Genomic DNA, 12460 nt, shown 5'->3' with positions numbered 1-12460 from the left:
CCTACTTTGTCCGGTTGCTGAAGAGGGCTGGGCTCCTCTACCAAGTACTGGGACCATACAATATATTATTATTATTATTAAGAAATTAAGAGACTGAGCAGTCTTTATGGTATGTCTGAACTCATCAATCTCTTCAAACAGTTCATTGTGGATCTGTAGAGCATCAAAATCCCATACTAAGGCTAACTGCTTATTATTGTTACAAAAATGAGCTGTGAAAAACGACCATCGCATCAGTCTGACATCCATTTTTCACAGTAGTATATGAGTGATCCATTAAAGAAGGTTCTGACTAGGACATGTTCTACTTTTAATAATTGTTGTACAGTCTGTTAAAATAACGGTCATGGGCACTGTGCCCTGCTGACTGTTCAAAAATTATGTGTTACTGCCTAAGGATTGGTGATCAAAAACACACAATAACAATAAAGGAGTTGTCCACTTTCAGGAAATAAATGTTTTTGTTTGTATAAAGAAAAGTTATACAATTTTCCAATAAACATTTTGTATCAATTCCTCAGAGCTGTGTGTTATAATGAGACGTGCACCTGTGTGACATCACATGACTATGATCTGGTTGTAACATTGAAGCTTCCTTTTGAATAACAGCAAGAAGAGATCTAGAAAACCAAGTGGATTTGATACATTAAATATATTGTAAAATTGTACTGTTAATTCTATGAAACAATTACATTTAAATGCAGAAACTGGCCAACACCTTTAACCAAAACCACTCTATATACATTTTCCTTTTATACCCAGCGGCTAGAGATAATCTTATTTTGAAGGCAGCACTAGGTGAACTACCAGATATAATATACAGAGGCGGACAAAAACCTTTGGAGTGGAGACCACATGCTAAAAACTGTCTAAAAGAAAAATATTTTTTGTTGACCATAGTAACTAGACTTGAATCTTAGTTCATTCAACTCTTCCAAAAACTGTGCTGGATGCTATGGCCAACAAACACAATTTTCTTTTAGACCTTTCTGACAAAATGATTCAGCAGTTGGTTTTGGTACCTTCAGGTACACTTTTCCTGACCCTCACCCAATTCATTTGGTTCTCAGCCGGTTGGCAGCTGTCAGTCATATGGTTCTGACCGTGTTATCAGTTTGAAGTAATTTCATGGCATCAGAGGTACACAGTATATAGGGCTATAAAGCAACATGTCCAGGAGGTACCAGGTCGGGGAACCACTGTTTGGGAAAGTGGGCCATCACTTATATCATAACTGTGATGGTTTGCTAAACTATATTGCATAAAGCAAAAACATTCTAAACTTATTCAATTCTCTTTTGTTATGGGAAGAAGATTCGACCCCGGCTTTTATAGGTATGCTGCAGTGGTTTTGTTCAAAGCTGCAATGTTTAGATTTAGCATTTTTCAAAGAGAGATGTGAGAAGTTTCAAAAAGAATGTTCCTTAAATCTTCCCATGTTCAATCATTGAAATTGTGGGGGATTTTCTGATCTTTGCTCTCCAGAAGGTGGGAATTTTTTTCTGTTCTGTATAAAATACAATCCCCCTTCTCTCCTCTCTCTCTTTATATATCTGGAATGTTTCCAGACGGGGCTTTGAGTTTGTGAAGAGGGAAAAAAAAAACTTTACTGTGTAAATTTGTTCTTTGTGTTGGGAAACCTTTGTTTAAACATCATTGTATGTTCGCTGTGAAAGGAAAAAGGGGGGAGGGAGGAGACATAGAAGGAATTTGAAAAGCCTTGACCTCGGATGAATAAAATCAACCACATTAACACATTCTTCAATAAATTCATGATTTCAGATAAGGTGGAAGACCATGGGGTTGGGCTTTTCATTAACCCCCTGCTGACTAACCCAAACATATTGGAGTGTTTAGTTATTTCATGAGGATAAGCAGAGGCCTTCCCACATGGAAAATAGGCTTTCACACAGAAAGAAAAGGCTGAAAATGAAATTCCCTACATTTATTTTTCATTATTGTCACAGCATCGGAAATTTTTTTTTCAAGTTTCTAGAATTGTGTAAAAGTATTAATATATGCGTGAATTTGCCCCTTGTTCGACAATTAGGTAGTGGAGAAATTGTCATTAAAGGGGTGTTGCACAATATCTAAAATATCAGAATTTTCATGTGTCACATAGAGGAAGGTTTACTTTAGATGCACCACAAATTTGTATAAAATCTTAGAGCTTATGCCTACAAAACTGAAAAATCAACGAGAGCTTTCTGTTTTTTTGTGGACTGCACACGGCTGCTTTAAATGCAATTGGCTTGGTCATGGGAATTTAGCATTAGCTTGAGATCGGCTCATCCTACAAGCTGTTTTGGAGGTCCAATATAGACCAAAGGAGAGCTGCAGAAGTTTCATCCTGCATGCCATTTCTTTCTTTGGTTCCACCAGGAAGGCTTGAAGGACAAACTAAAATTGGAATCCTTAGTGATATAGGTCAAATTTTCAGGGCTTACAGTCTCCAGTTCTCCTGTATGTGAGGGGTTTTGCTGTAAATTCCCCCATGATCAAACTCTATATTATGTATATGTATTATAATTTAACTCCTTTATTGATACAATCAGATCAGTCTATAGTTCAAGAGCTTTTCTCATTTTCTATTCAAGCCTATTATTACGTTTAGCCATTATTGTATGATACACAAATGTTTTTAATAAAAGAAATCCTTTTCATCACAAATATAGTCAGGGTGAGATCACATAAAATAATTTACTTGGATTGCACTATGCCAAATTATGTTTCCAAAGTGGCTACATAGAATAACAAAATACTAATGAAATTGTTATTGGTCCTCATTAATATATTGATCCATATGTTAATTAATGGGGATGTGTCTTAACTTAGTGGCAATAATTAGAGTAATTACTTAGTTGAATGTGAGTTTGCAGCCTCTTTACTACCTCCCATTAGCAAGTGAATAATACCTCTAGGTGATGGAAATGCGGTTTTGATGGTATTGTGCTATGCTAATTTCCAAAGGCAATTAGCATACATTGACTAATGAACCTTTCAGGTAATGAGAAGAGAAAGATTTGCTGCACTGGAGATGTGTGTGTAACCCTACAAAATACAACTGTTCAGTTAAAAGAAGGAATTCCTTATGCGGTGGTGCAGTCATATCATATATTTCAATAAGGGGACTTTATCATGAGCTGACACGTTTTCCCTACCATGCATGTTGCGTCGAAAATACTGAGTTTCTGGTTCATATTCTATACATACAGTGCATGGCTGTTCACCATTTTAGTTTTGCAATATGACACGCACCAGAAACTGATGTAGGCTATAGCTAATGCACCGTTACAGATTATGCCTGACCCAAACCAGAACACTCTGTGGCGTTCGTCTCCAACATGGCGTAGATGTGGCATAAAGTTGAAATTCCTTTCTGTGCACCAGGAATTCAGACTTTTGCATGGCTCGGATAAAAATATACTACATTGGTGGCCATGCCCATTATATATATATTAGCCAAGCCTGACAATATTGGCAGAACTGGATGACAACCTATTTCGACTGATGTTGGAGTCAAGAAAAAGTGGACATGTTGAAATTCATTCTATTTTCTTATAAAAGATAAGCCTCTGGCACATGGCTATTGTTCTCTCTCCAATGAAACTATTTACACACTGTACTAAGTGTGCATATTTATTGGTTGTTAGGAGAAATAGTTGATGGCTAAATTAATGACAGCTTTCTGAGGTGTATGGACACCGTAAACTAACTCCATGAGAAACAGAAAAATCAGCTTCTGGCCAGAGATGTGATGCACTACTGGCTGCCAAAATATCAATATCCTGTGAGGCCACGTTTGTGAAATACTATGTGTCCTTTTCTAGGACTAAGCTTGAGCAGCGATCTCATAAGCCAATTGGAAAGTAACCTGAAAAATTAATTATGCAACTATAGTGGGTAAAAGTTTGTTTGTTTTCTAAACCAAGTACTGAGGGAGACTGTGGGAAATTGTTAAGTTGTTGTGGGCAGCATGGGTTAAGATGCATCATTAAAGTCCCCTAAATGGTGCACTCAATCAAGAGACACTGGGGCTCATTTACTAAGGTCCCGCGGCCGCATTTCCGTCTGGTTTTCCAACGTTTTCGGAGATCGCACCGGGGATTGCGTCACACGCGATCGGATTGTGTGGGAATCGTGCCGGCTTTCACGTGAGACTAATCGCGGGGCAGGCCGATGGACGATCCGACGGATTCGGAAAACACACAGGATTTAACAAATCCAATGCACTTACATACACCGGGAGGAAGATGGTGAACTCCAGCCAACCTGATCGGGGAAGCGACACACGCAGGAAATCGGGTGCACAAGCTTCATGAATTGCGGCAGATGGGCATTCCGGCGGACAACGCACCTCGGGGATCCAGCAAGGATGCGCCCACTGCTCCAGCTTCTACCCCACTAAACTACCACCACTATCACATAAATTCAGTGCAAGTGGAAACTCTTTTGTTTTGATATGATCCCAGCACGAGAGTTGCCCTGCCTCCTGATGCTGTCAGCTTGCTTTGTGTCAGCTAAAACACAAAAGTTGGCACTAATATAAAGTAAATACATATTTGTACAATATCACTTTTTCATTGTTTCATATCAGCAGTAGCCAAAGTTAACAATTAGAATTTGATCAAGCACAATTATGGAAGGAAAACATTACTTGGCATAATTTAGGGTCTGATTAGTTGTCGAGTGGAGAATCGCAAAACTGCTTTACATTTGTTAAAAAAGGGTGGGCTGGGAAAGTCAAAAAGATAAAGTAATTTATGCTCATGAAATATGATGAATCAGATTAAATGATCCTAATGAATTCATCTTTAAAAGCTAAAATTGCAGTTTTTCACAAATTAAATATAAAACATGGTGTAGATGTGTGTTTAATGGACTAATGGGAATTGGCTCCAAACTATTAGGCGGCTTAGACAAATTCCTGTGGAAAAGAATCAGCAAGCAGAAAGTCAGGCAGGGTTACTAAAATGTGTATGGCACCCACACAAATAAGACTATAAAACCAAAATATAACCGTATACCTGCACACTAGGGATGAAGGTCATTTCAGGTGTATGGGCACCTTAACCAAACTTACATATCTTTCATATAGAATTATACAGACAGCTAAAAGTGTTGTAGTGTTCTGCCAGTTCTACATACAAAAGGGGACCATCATTAACATACTAGAAGCTTCCATCAAATCAACCCCTAAGACACCAGCACCTTTTACCCATATATAAGCCAAATGAGCTGAAAAGAGCCATGGTTACATCTGAGGGCTGACGGAGGAGCGTCACTTAAGATGCCAATATCTTGGATCCTATAGTATCTAGAACCATGCTATTAAAGAGATCAGGATTTTAAAAATAAAAGATTAGATACTTATCTTTAATATGATATTATTCTACCTACTATAGAGCCCAAGATATAAGCATCAGATGTCCTCCTTCAATCTTTAAAAGTGACTCATCAACTGGGCATCAACTCTTTAAATGCCAGTGACATTCAAATCATTGGAGCATGTGTACACAGTCACTAACATGCTGGCATTTAAACTATTAACACCCACTGGTGTTACCAATGGAGGTTCAGGTTCGGGACCTAAACCCGGAGTTAAACAGGTTTTCAATAATCTTCACCGGTCCACTCATCACAACTGGTGACATCTTCCACAAGGAATATGAAAGAGGTCCCCATATGTGTTGGCTGTCCAAGTCATAGGCTCTGGAAGAGGGGGTTGGGGGTTTAACAATACCCTGACAGTGAGTGAAAATTTAAGTCAAAATCCAACCAGAACTCCTGAGTGTAAGTGAATGGGAGAATCAGAAGACACGGTTTTCAGACTATTTGGCCACCATATAATGTTTTTAACCAGCTATATAGATCCTAAAGAGATAAGTAAATATAACAGTAATAGATCATATTATCTAATTTTTTTCCTGTCCAAACTAATTTATGCAAACACAAACATCACCATTAACATCATATTTATTGTTATTTAGTTTGTTGGTAAAACATATACAGATATATACAATATGCATGAATACAGAAGACTGCACTTTACAGATTAAAAAAAAAAAAGAAAGAAAAATAACACTCGTTTTTTTATGAGCTCGTGTCACAGTCTTCCAAACAAGCATTTAAAAATGAATTTAACAATAGTCAATAAAAGATTACAGATTGCTTAACACACAGCAGAGTAACATTTCCATATTTTACATGTGCAATAACATCTTAAGAAGAGTTTGCTATGCAGTACTGATTACCAGTGTTTTCCCCAGTTCCATAAAGCAAATGCTATGAAACATGAATTGCTCTCACATATATTTTAAAGCTGTACTGTTTGTGAAGAGTAATACTTTACACGAAGATTAATTCACAGCCTCTCCTGTCTCATGAAATGAGGGATTCATTAACAAAAAAGAAAAACAACATTCTTGGGAAATGTTACAAACTGGACATTTATAAGATTTTTAGAGTTAAACTGGTTCAATATAGTAATTACATTTTTTTTCCTTATAGGATTCACTGGTTAAAGCAGTGAATTAGTAAATCAAACCTTTGAGTAGAAAAAAAAAATATTTGATATAGTCTAGTAATAAACATTAAGCACATTTTGGGCAAGTGTAAATGCCGCAAGGTAGTAACGACTAAAGGCGTGACATTCATTTATATGTATTTATATGAAGAAAGTTAGGAAAGATTTTTTTTTTTAATTTTGTTAAACCGATTGTTGACATTTATGAACTATACCTAAAATTAACATAAATAGGCCACTAAAAGGAAGACATATGTGAGGGTTCTAGCAGATAATTTTGGTAAAGAAAGCTTCTGACTCGTGAGAAACAACAAGGATATATTTTGTGGCTTGACCTAGAACAATTGAAAACTTTTTACTTGTAAACAGGTGCATACACAACCATAACTGCATCCCAACCTTCCTATACGAGCCAGCATAATTTGTCCTTTTACATATATATTATTCTGAGTCAAAAATTTCGTTTTAAATATCTAAAATATCTGACATCTTTTTTTGGTCCAAAAAATCTGTTATTTGCTATAGAGCCTAAAGCTTTTGAAAGAAAATAAAACACACATTTAAAAGAAAAATAGTCAATAGTTTATATTTCTAGCAGAGTTTGGACATTGAAAACTAAACTCTGGTTATTACAGACAACAATAATTTTTGTTTTGGAAATTGCTTGATCAGCACTAAGTATAACTTGTTTTACCAATATGAGCTTTTACAGAGCACCATCTGAGTGCACCCTAATATTAGGGCTTTTTGCAACATATTGTTTTAACATTAAGTATTTGGGATAGTAAAGGGGCATCTATTTCTTGCAGAACTCGTGTAATGTTTCATAAACAATAATTCCAATTACATTTTAATGGGTCGATATATATTACAGCCCTTCACAAAGGTAAGTGAGGAATATGACCAAAAGAATTTACTAGATTGTCAGCTGATGTCTTGCCATGTCCATAACAAACATGGACATATTTTGGGCAACCAAGACCTGTTTGAAAGGACCACAATGCATCTATAGTTGACTTCCTCTATCCCAGATCCTACTAGAAAATATATGACATCAGGGCTGTACTGGAGAAGACAAGTTTAGTGGATGCACCACAGGATGCAGGATAGTGAGGACTAGTAGTGCAAGTTATTCACCTAGATACCATCATTGATGAGATCCAAGTGAAAGAAACTGAAGCTGAAACAAGGTGCAGCTCGTCAAGGTGCAGCTTTACCTCACATTGGGCAACATTTACTAAATGGGCTGCACCAGTTTTCTGCCGTACTTTGCACATGAATACACATGCAAAATTCTTTATTAAGATTTATTAAGTGTCTGCGCCAGTTTTGTGTCGTGGCTGCACTGTGTCCGCCAAGATACAAAACTAAAGGAGTGTTCCAGTGTCTATTTGCACTGTGAACCACATTTATGTCCGAAGTCCGAAATAAATGTTGGGCAGGCCCTTTAAACTAAGTGTACCAGAAAAAAACTGGTGCACTCAGCTTGAGCATGATCAGGGTTTACAGGGTGCGCCAGATTATTGAAGACCGTGCGTCAATCTTCAATAATCTGATATTGATAAAAGTGGCCCATTATCTCATGATATTAAAATTCTGTCTAGAAATTTCAAGAAATAAAACTTCAAATTTGTCAATAACAAAAATACAAGCTTTGACTTGTACGCATTTTTGCAAACAGACATAGAAACATGCTATGATAGTAGTCTTCGATTTAATATCATGGGATCATCAAGTTTTTCTAGACCACCATCAAGTGCTCTGCAACTTTAAAAGGGTTCCCTGAGATTTAATCATGGATGGTTTGTTTCTAAAATAGGCCATAAATGTTTGGTGGTCTCACCTTTGGGATCTAGGGTCAAACAGATGATGAGCTGTTTAAACAATGAAGTCCTAAACTCACAATCCAAACATTGATGGCCTACCTTAAGGATAGGTCCTTTAGGAATGCCCTTTAAGCCATTAGATTTATGACTACTACACAGCAGAAAATAATTGTTTTTGTCACCTGGTCATTATGGAGCATGGTCCTGCAAATATCAATAATATATACTGTAAGAAAGCTAACATGTACAGGTTATAACCATATGCAAGGTGAAAGTGACTGCAAAAATGCCAAGGAAAAAAGAACACCTTTTAATGTAAATTAAACCGCAGAATATATGATATTTTTGATCACTCCAACTTCATCTTCTATTGTTTATAGAAAAAAATACACTTTATATAGAAATAGAACATGATGACATGTTAAGCATTGATTCTTTTTTTGGTTTTATTAGCATATTTATAATATGGTTTGCCATTATAATACAGTTATAGGCATGTATTTTATGATACACATAGGCTTTTTTTTTTTTTTTTAGAAAAAGAACCAATTGGTTGCAAAGGAATGGCATTACAGAGGTTAAAAACATGGTTGCTTTCATCCACAAACAGCATCTCTCCTGACCATGGGTCGTGCATTGTATTGCAACTAAGCTCCATTTACATCTATACAGCTGAGATGCAATACCGGTACTAACCATGCTCAGGCGTGGAGCTGCACTGAGAAGAAAGCAGCCATATTTTTCAACCTCCGGACAACCCCTATAAGTATACAGAAATGCAGCACTGATCTGATATACCATTTTGGGTCACACTTTTGATGAATTAAGGATCGCCAGTCGATTGGATATGACCTTATTTGTATTAACTCATCATTTACATGTTTTGGTATTTAAAAAAAAAATTAGGATCGCAAGATCTTTATGTTTACCTACAGGAACGAATTCTGGACCTGATCCCCAAAGATTAAAACCCTTTGTAACATATGTTGTAGTTGAACCTTACATCTATAACAACCTGTCTGAGAGAATGCAGTACACGGCACTGGATCGCTCTTATACACATAAGGCCCTCAATACATCTGAATGCTGTTTTTTTGTCTTTGTTAATTCTATAAACTTACTTTATTAAGAATTGAGATAATTTCCCCCAAAATACTATAGAAATATTGACCAGAGCCAGCCTACAATATGATGTGAATGAGCCACTGATGGATAGTTGGTTAAAATAAGTATGAGGCACAATGAATTTTAATGGCCAATGCTTCCATTCCTCAGAGAAGATAGGTGGCTACCCCCATACAGATCATATATATGCTCAAGCTTGCATGTGAATGGAGTCTTGCATTATGGTTTCGTCTGGACAACATCCAGCTCAAAGCTACTGAAAATGTATATCCACCATTACCATCAGGAAATTGAATAAGATAGCTTAATTTGACAAGGGTTACATTTTATTTTCTGCCATGTAGTTCTGTTAAGGCTTCTGCAGTTGAAGATATACATGTCCTGTTCCATCTTCAAATACAAGTTTTGTTACACTCTACCAAGTTTCTAACTATAGCCCCTTCTAAACATAGATGATGCTGACTACTTGCCGCAATATTTTTAACTTAAGGTAATTCATGGCTTCATTAGTCATGCAATACAACACCATCTAGCTCCAGAATACTTAGAAGATGTTGTAATGTTCCTTCAGATACTTTGAGTTCAGTATTTTTTCCAGAAGGCATATGCCCACCAAAGGGAAGCAATGGTTCCTTCATAGTACTGGACCATACACTCCACAGTATGATAACATATATTCCCTTTACTTACAATCCAGACAAATGTATATTTTGTTAACTTTCAAACACATCTATTCCACCAATTCAGTCATGGACATTGTATTAGTTAACACATCAATATATGGAAGAACCAAGTAGAAATACCAGATGAAATTAGATGTACAGTTCATCTTTATTAAAGTTAGCATCTGTTGGCATCATTTAAGATTCTGCAAATAACAAGTCATACGGCAATGAATGAGCCTTGCTGAATATGGGAAGATCACAAAACCAAACAAGTAACCATGAGATGTGCTGCCTGCAATCTAGAACATTCCTAGAAGGGAAACACTGGACAGTTCTGCACAATAATATTAAACATATGTAGATGCTATTGATGGGAATATTGATAGCAAAAAACTTTCTTCATGGTTTGATAAACTGAGGGCTGCATATCAAGCTCACCAAAGAAGTATCTTCAAACCTAGACCTCCTGACCAGTCAGGAGTCAAAAGCTGATATCCCACTCAATTGCCAATTGGGGCAAATAAAATCTAAAATATATGTCTGTTTGTTACCTTGGATTTTTTTTTATCATGGAGTGTGTGAATTCTTGCATTTTTACTTCTGTACACATAAAATATCTTCTATGTCATTTATCTTGCAACAATTCACCCAAAAATATATGCTGACATGTGCAAAATAGCTGTGAGCATCCATTTAACACTTGAATTAGAGTCCTGGGGGGTAGGAATAATAAATAAATAAAAAAAGGCCACATAAAGTTTTCTTTGTGGTTTACATAGAGATCAAAAAATAACAAGGACGGTCCAAACAATATTATTTCGTTTTCCATGGATTGGCTGTGGTCTATTATGATACAAAAGATTAATAGAAATGTCAACTTTTTTTTCTTACAAAAGAAATAATATTTTTATGTTGCACTAAAAACAAAAACAAAAGTAAATAACATATATCATTTTGACATACAAAAGCCCTTCTCTAGCCCAGATAAACCATACATCAGGTTTACAGAGAAACAGGGAAATAAAGTAAATAAAAATAAAGAAAAATGCGTGCTGGATGGAGAAGAATTAACACTGGTATCATACTGTGGCGAAAAGATCCAAAAAATATGAGGTTTATTTCAAACTAACCCTTGCAAGTCCAAAAGCCACTAAGCAGGTACCAATCTAAAAAAAAAAAATTAGTCCACCTAACATTAGCGGCTTCCAAGAAAAGTAAAAAGAATGTGGGTTTTCTTTCCATTTTTCAAGTTAGGGCAGCAACAAAAGTCCCAAATCTGTTGGAGATATCAGAATGAAGGGATCTCCACGTAGGAACAGGAGTCCTACCCTTTGACTCCCCAATATCATCCGTGCAGTGGACTGAGAGGCACTGCAAATGGCTTCCATTCTGTGCCGCTGCTGAGGTCTTGTTCTGGGGAAGGTCATGGGCTGCAAAGAAGAGAAAAAAGATATTAGTTTCAAAAGTTGAGAAATGTTTTTGTAACAATGAAAAATAAGACAAAAATGAAATAAGACATGCAAATATCTTAATTTAGTCACAGTTCACACCCCACCATAACAAGTTACCTACTGTTATGCTTTCATTATGTAGTGCAGGAAAAAAAGGTGTGTGCTGCTGCAATATTTTCCCCTGGTAAACAGATTGTCCCAAGGTTGAAAAACATGGCAGCTTTTTCCAAAAACAGCGCCACACCTGACCATGGTTTGTGCCAGTATTGCAGCTCAACTGCAGAGAGATGAACGGAGCTAGGAACTCCCCATGGTCAGATGTGGCACTGTTTTTGGAGGAAAGCAGCCATATATTTTAACCTCTGAACACCCAACAGAAGTTGTACCAAAACCTGCCGTAAGCTTAGCTTAGCATAGTTTTATGTAGCAAATATCACAAGGAGGGTCACATTATACTTCTAAGGTGTTACAATTCTGCCCCATCTACAAAGACAAATTGTGATACATTCACCAATTGTTCCTAAAATGTTCTTTCCAGTTTCTTTCGATAGATGGAGGTGGCCAAAAGTTTATAGCCTCTTTATCTTTTATATTTCTAATGTCTCTTATTATTCTAGTTTTGCAGGTAAACTTCTGGGAAACTGGGGGAAGGTAAAAAAAAAAACATTCTTACCTTCCCCAAATTCCCCTATGTACACCCCAAGCTGGGCCACAGAAGTGCTGTAGCCTTACGGAAGTGACCCACTTTATTATTCAGTATTGGGAACAATATGTATTAGATGCCATTGTATAACCATTAGAAGCCTTATATAAATCATAAAGAAAAATGCACGGACAAGGTATGTGGAGGAGTTTGGGAGTTAAGGT

The 12460-nt window shown here is 36.6% G+C and overlaps 1 protein-coding gene across 2 annotated transcripts in view; it reads right to left on the bottom strand.

Moving 5' to 3' along the window:
• Positions 1-8852: 8852 nt before the first annotated feature.
• MN1 (MN1 proto-oncogene, transcriptional regulator) overlaps positions 8853-12460 on the bottom strand; it is a 38741-nt gene continuing 35133 nt past the window's right edge. Inside the window, exon 2 of one of the 2 annotated variants that reach the window (XM_072146683.1) lies at positions 8853-11572. In XM_072146683.1, the coding sequence (XP_072002784.1) occupies positions 11388-11572 (185 nt within the window). In that variant the 3' untranslated portion in view covers positions 8853-11387. The remainder of the gene's footprint in view (positions 11573-12460) is intronic. The other variant, XR_011854901.1, reaches the window with a different exon arrangement.

Source organism: Engystomops pustulosus, chromosome 1 (assembly GCF_040894005.1).
Source record: "Engystomops pustulosus chromosome 1, aEngPut4.maternal, whole genome shotgun sequence".
Taxonomy (NCBI): domain Eukaryota; kingdom Metazoa; phylum Chordata; class Amphibia; order Anura; family Leptodactylidae; genus Engystomops; species Engystomops pustulosus.
Note: the sequence above shows the minus strand (reverse complement) of the source record. Positions and strands in the feature narration are given on the sequence as shown.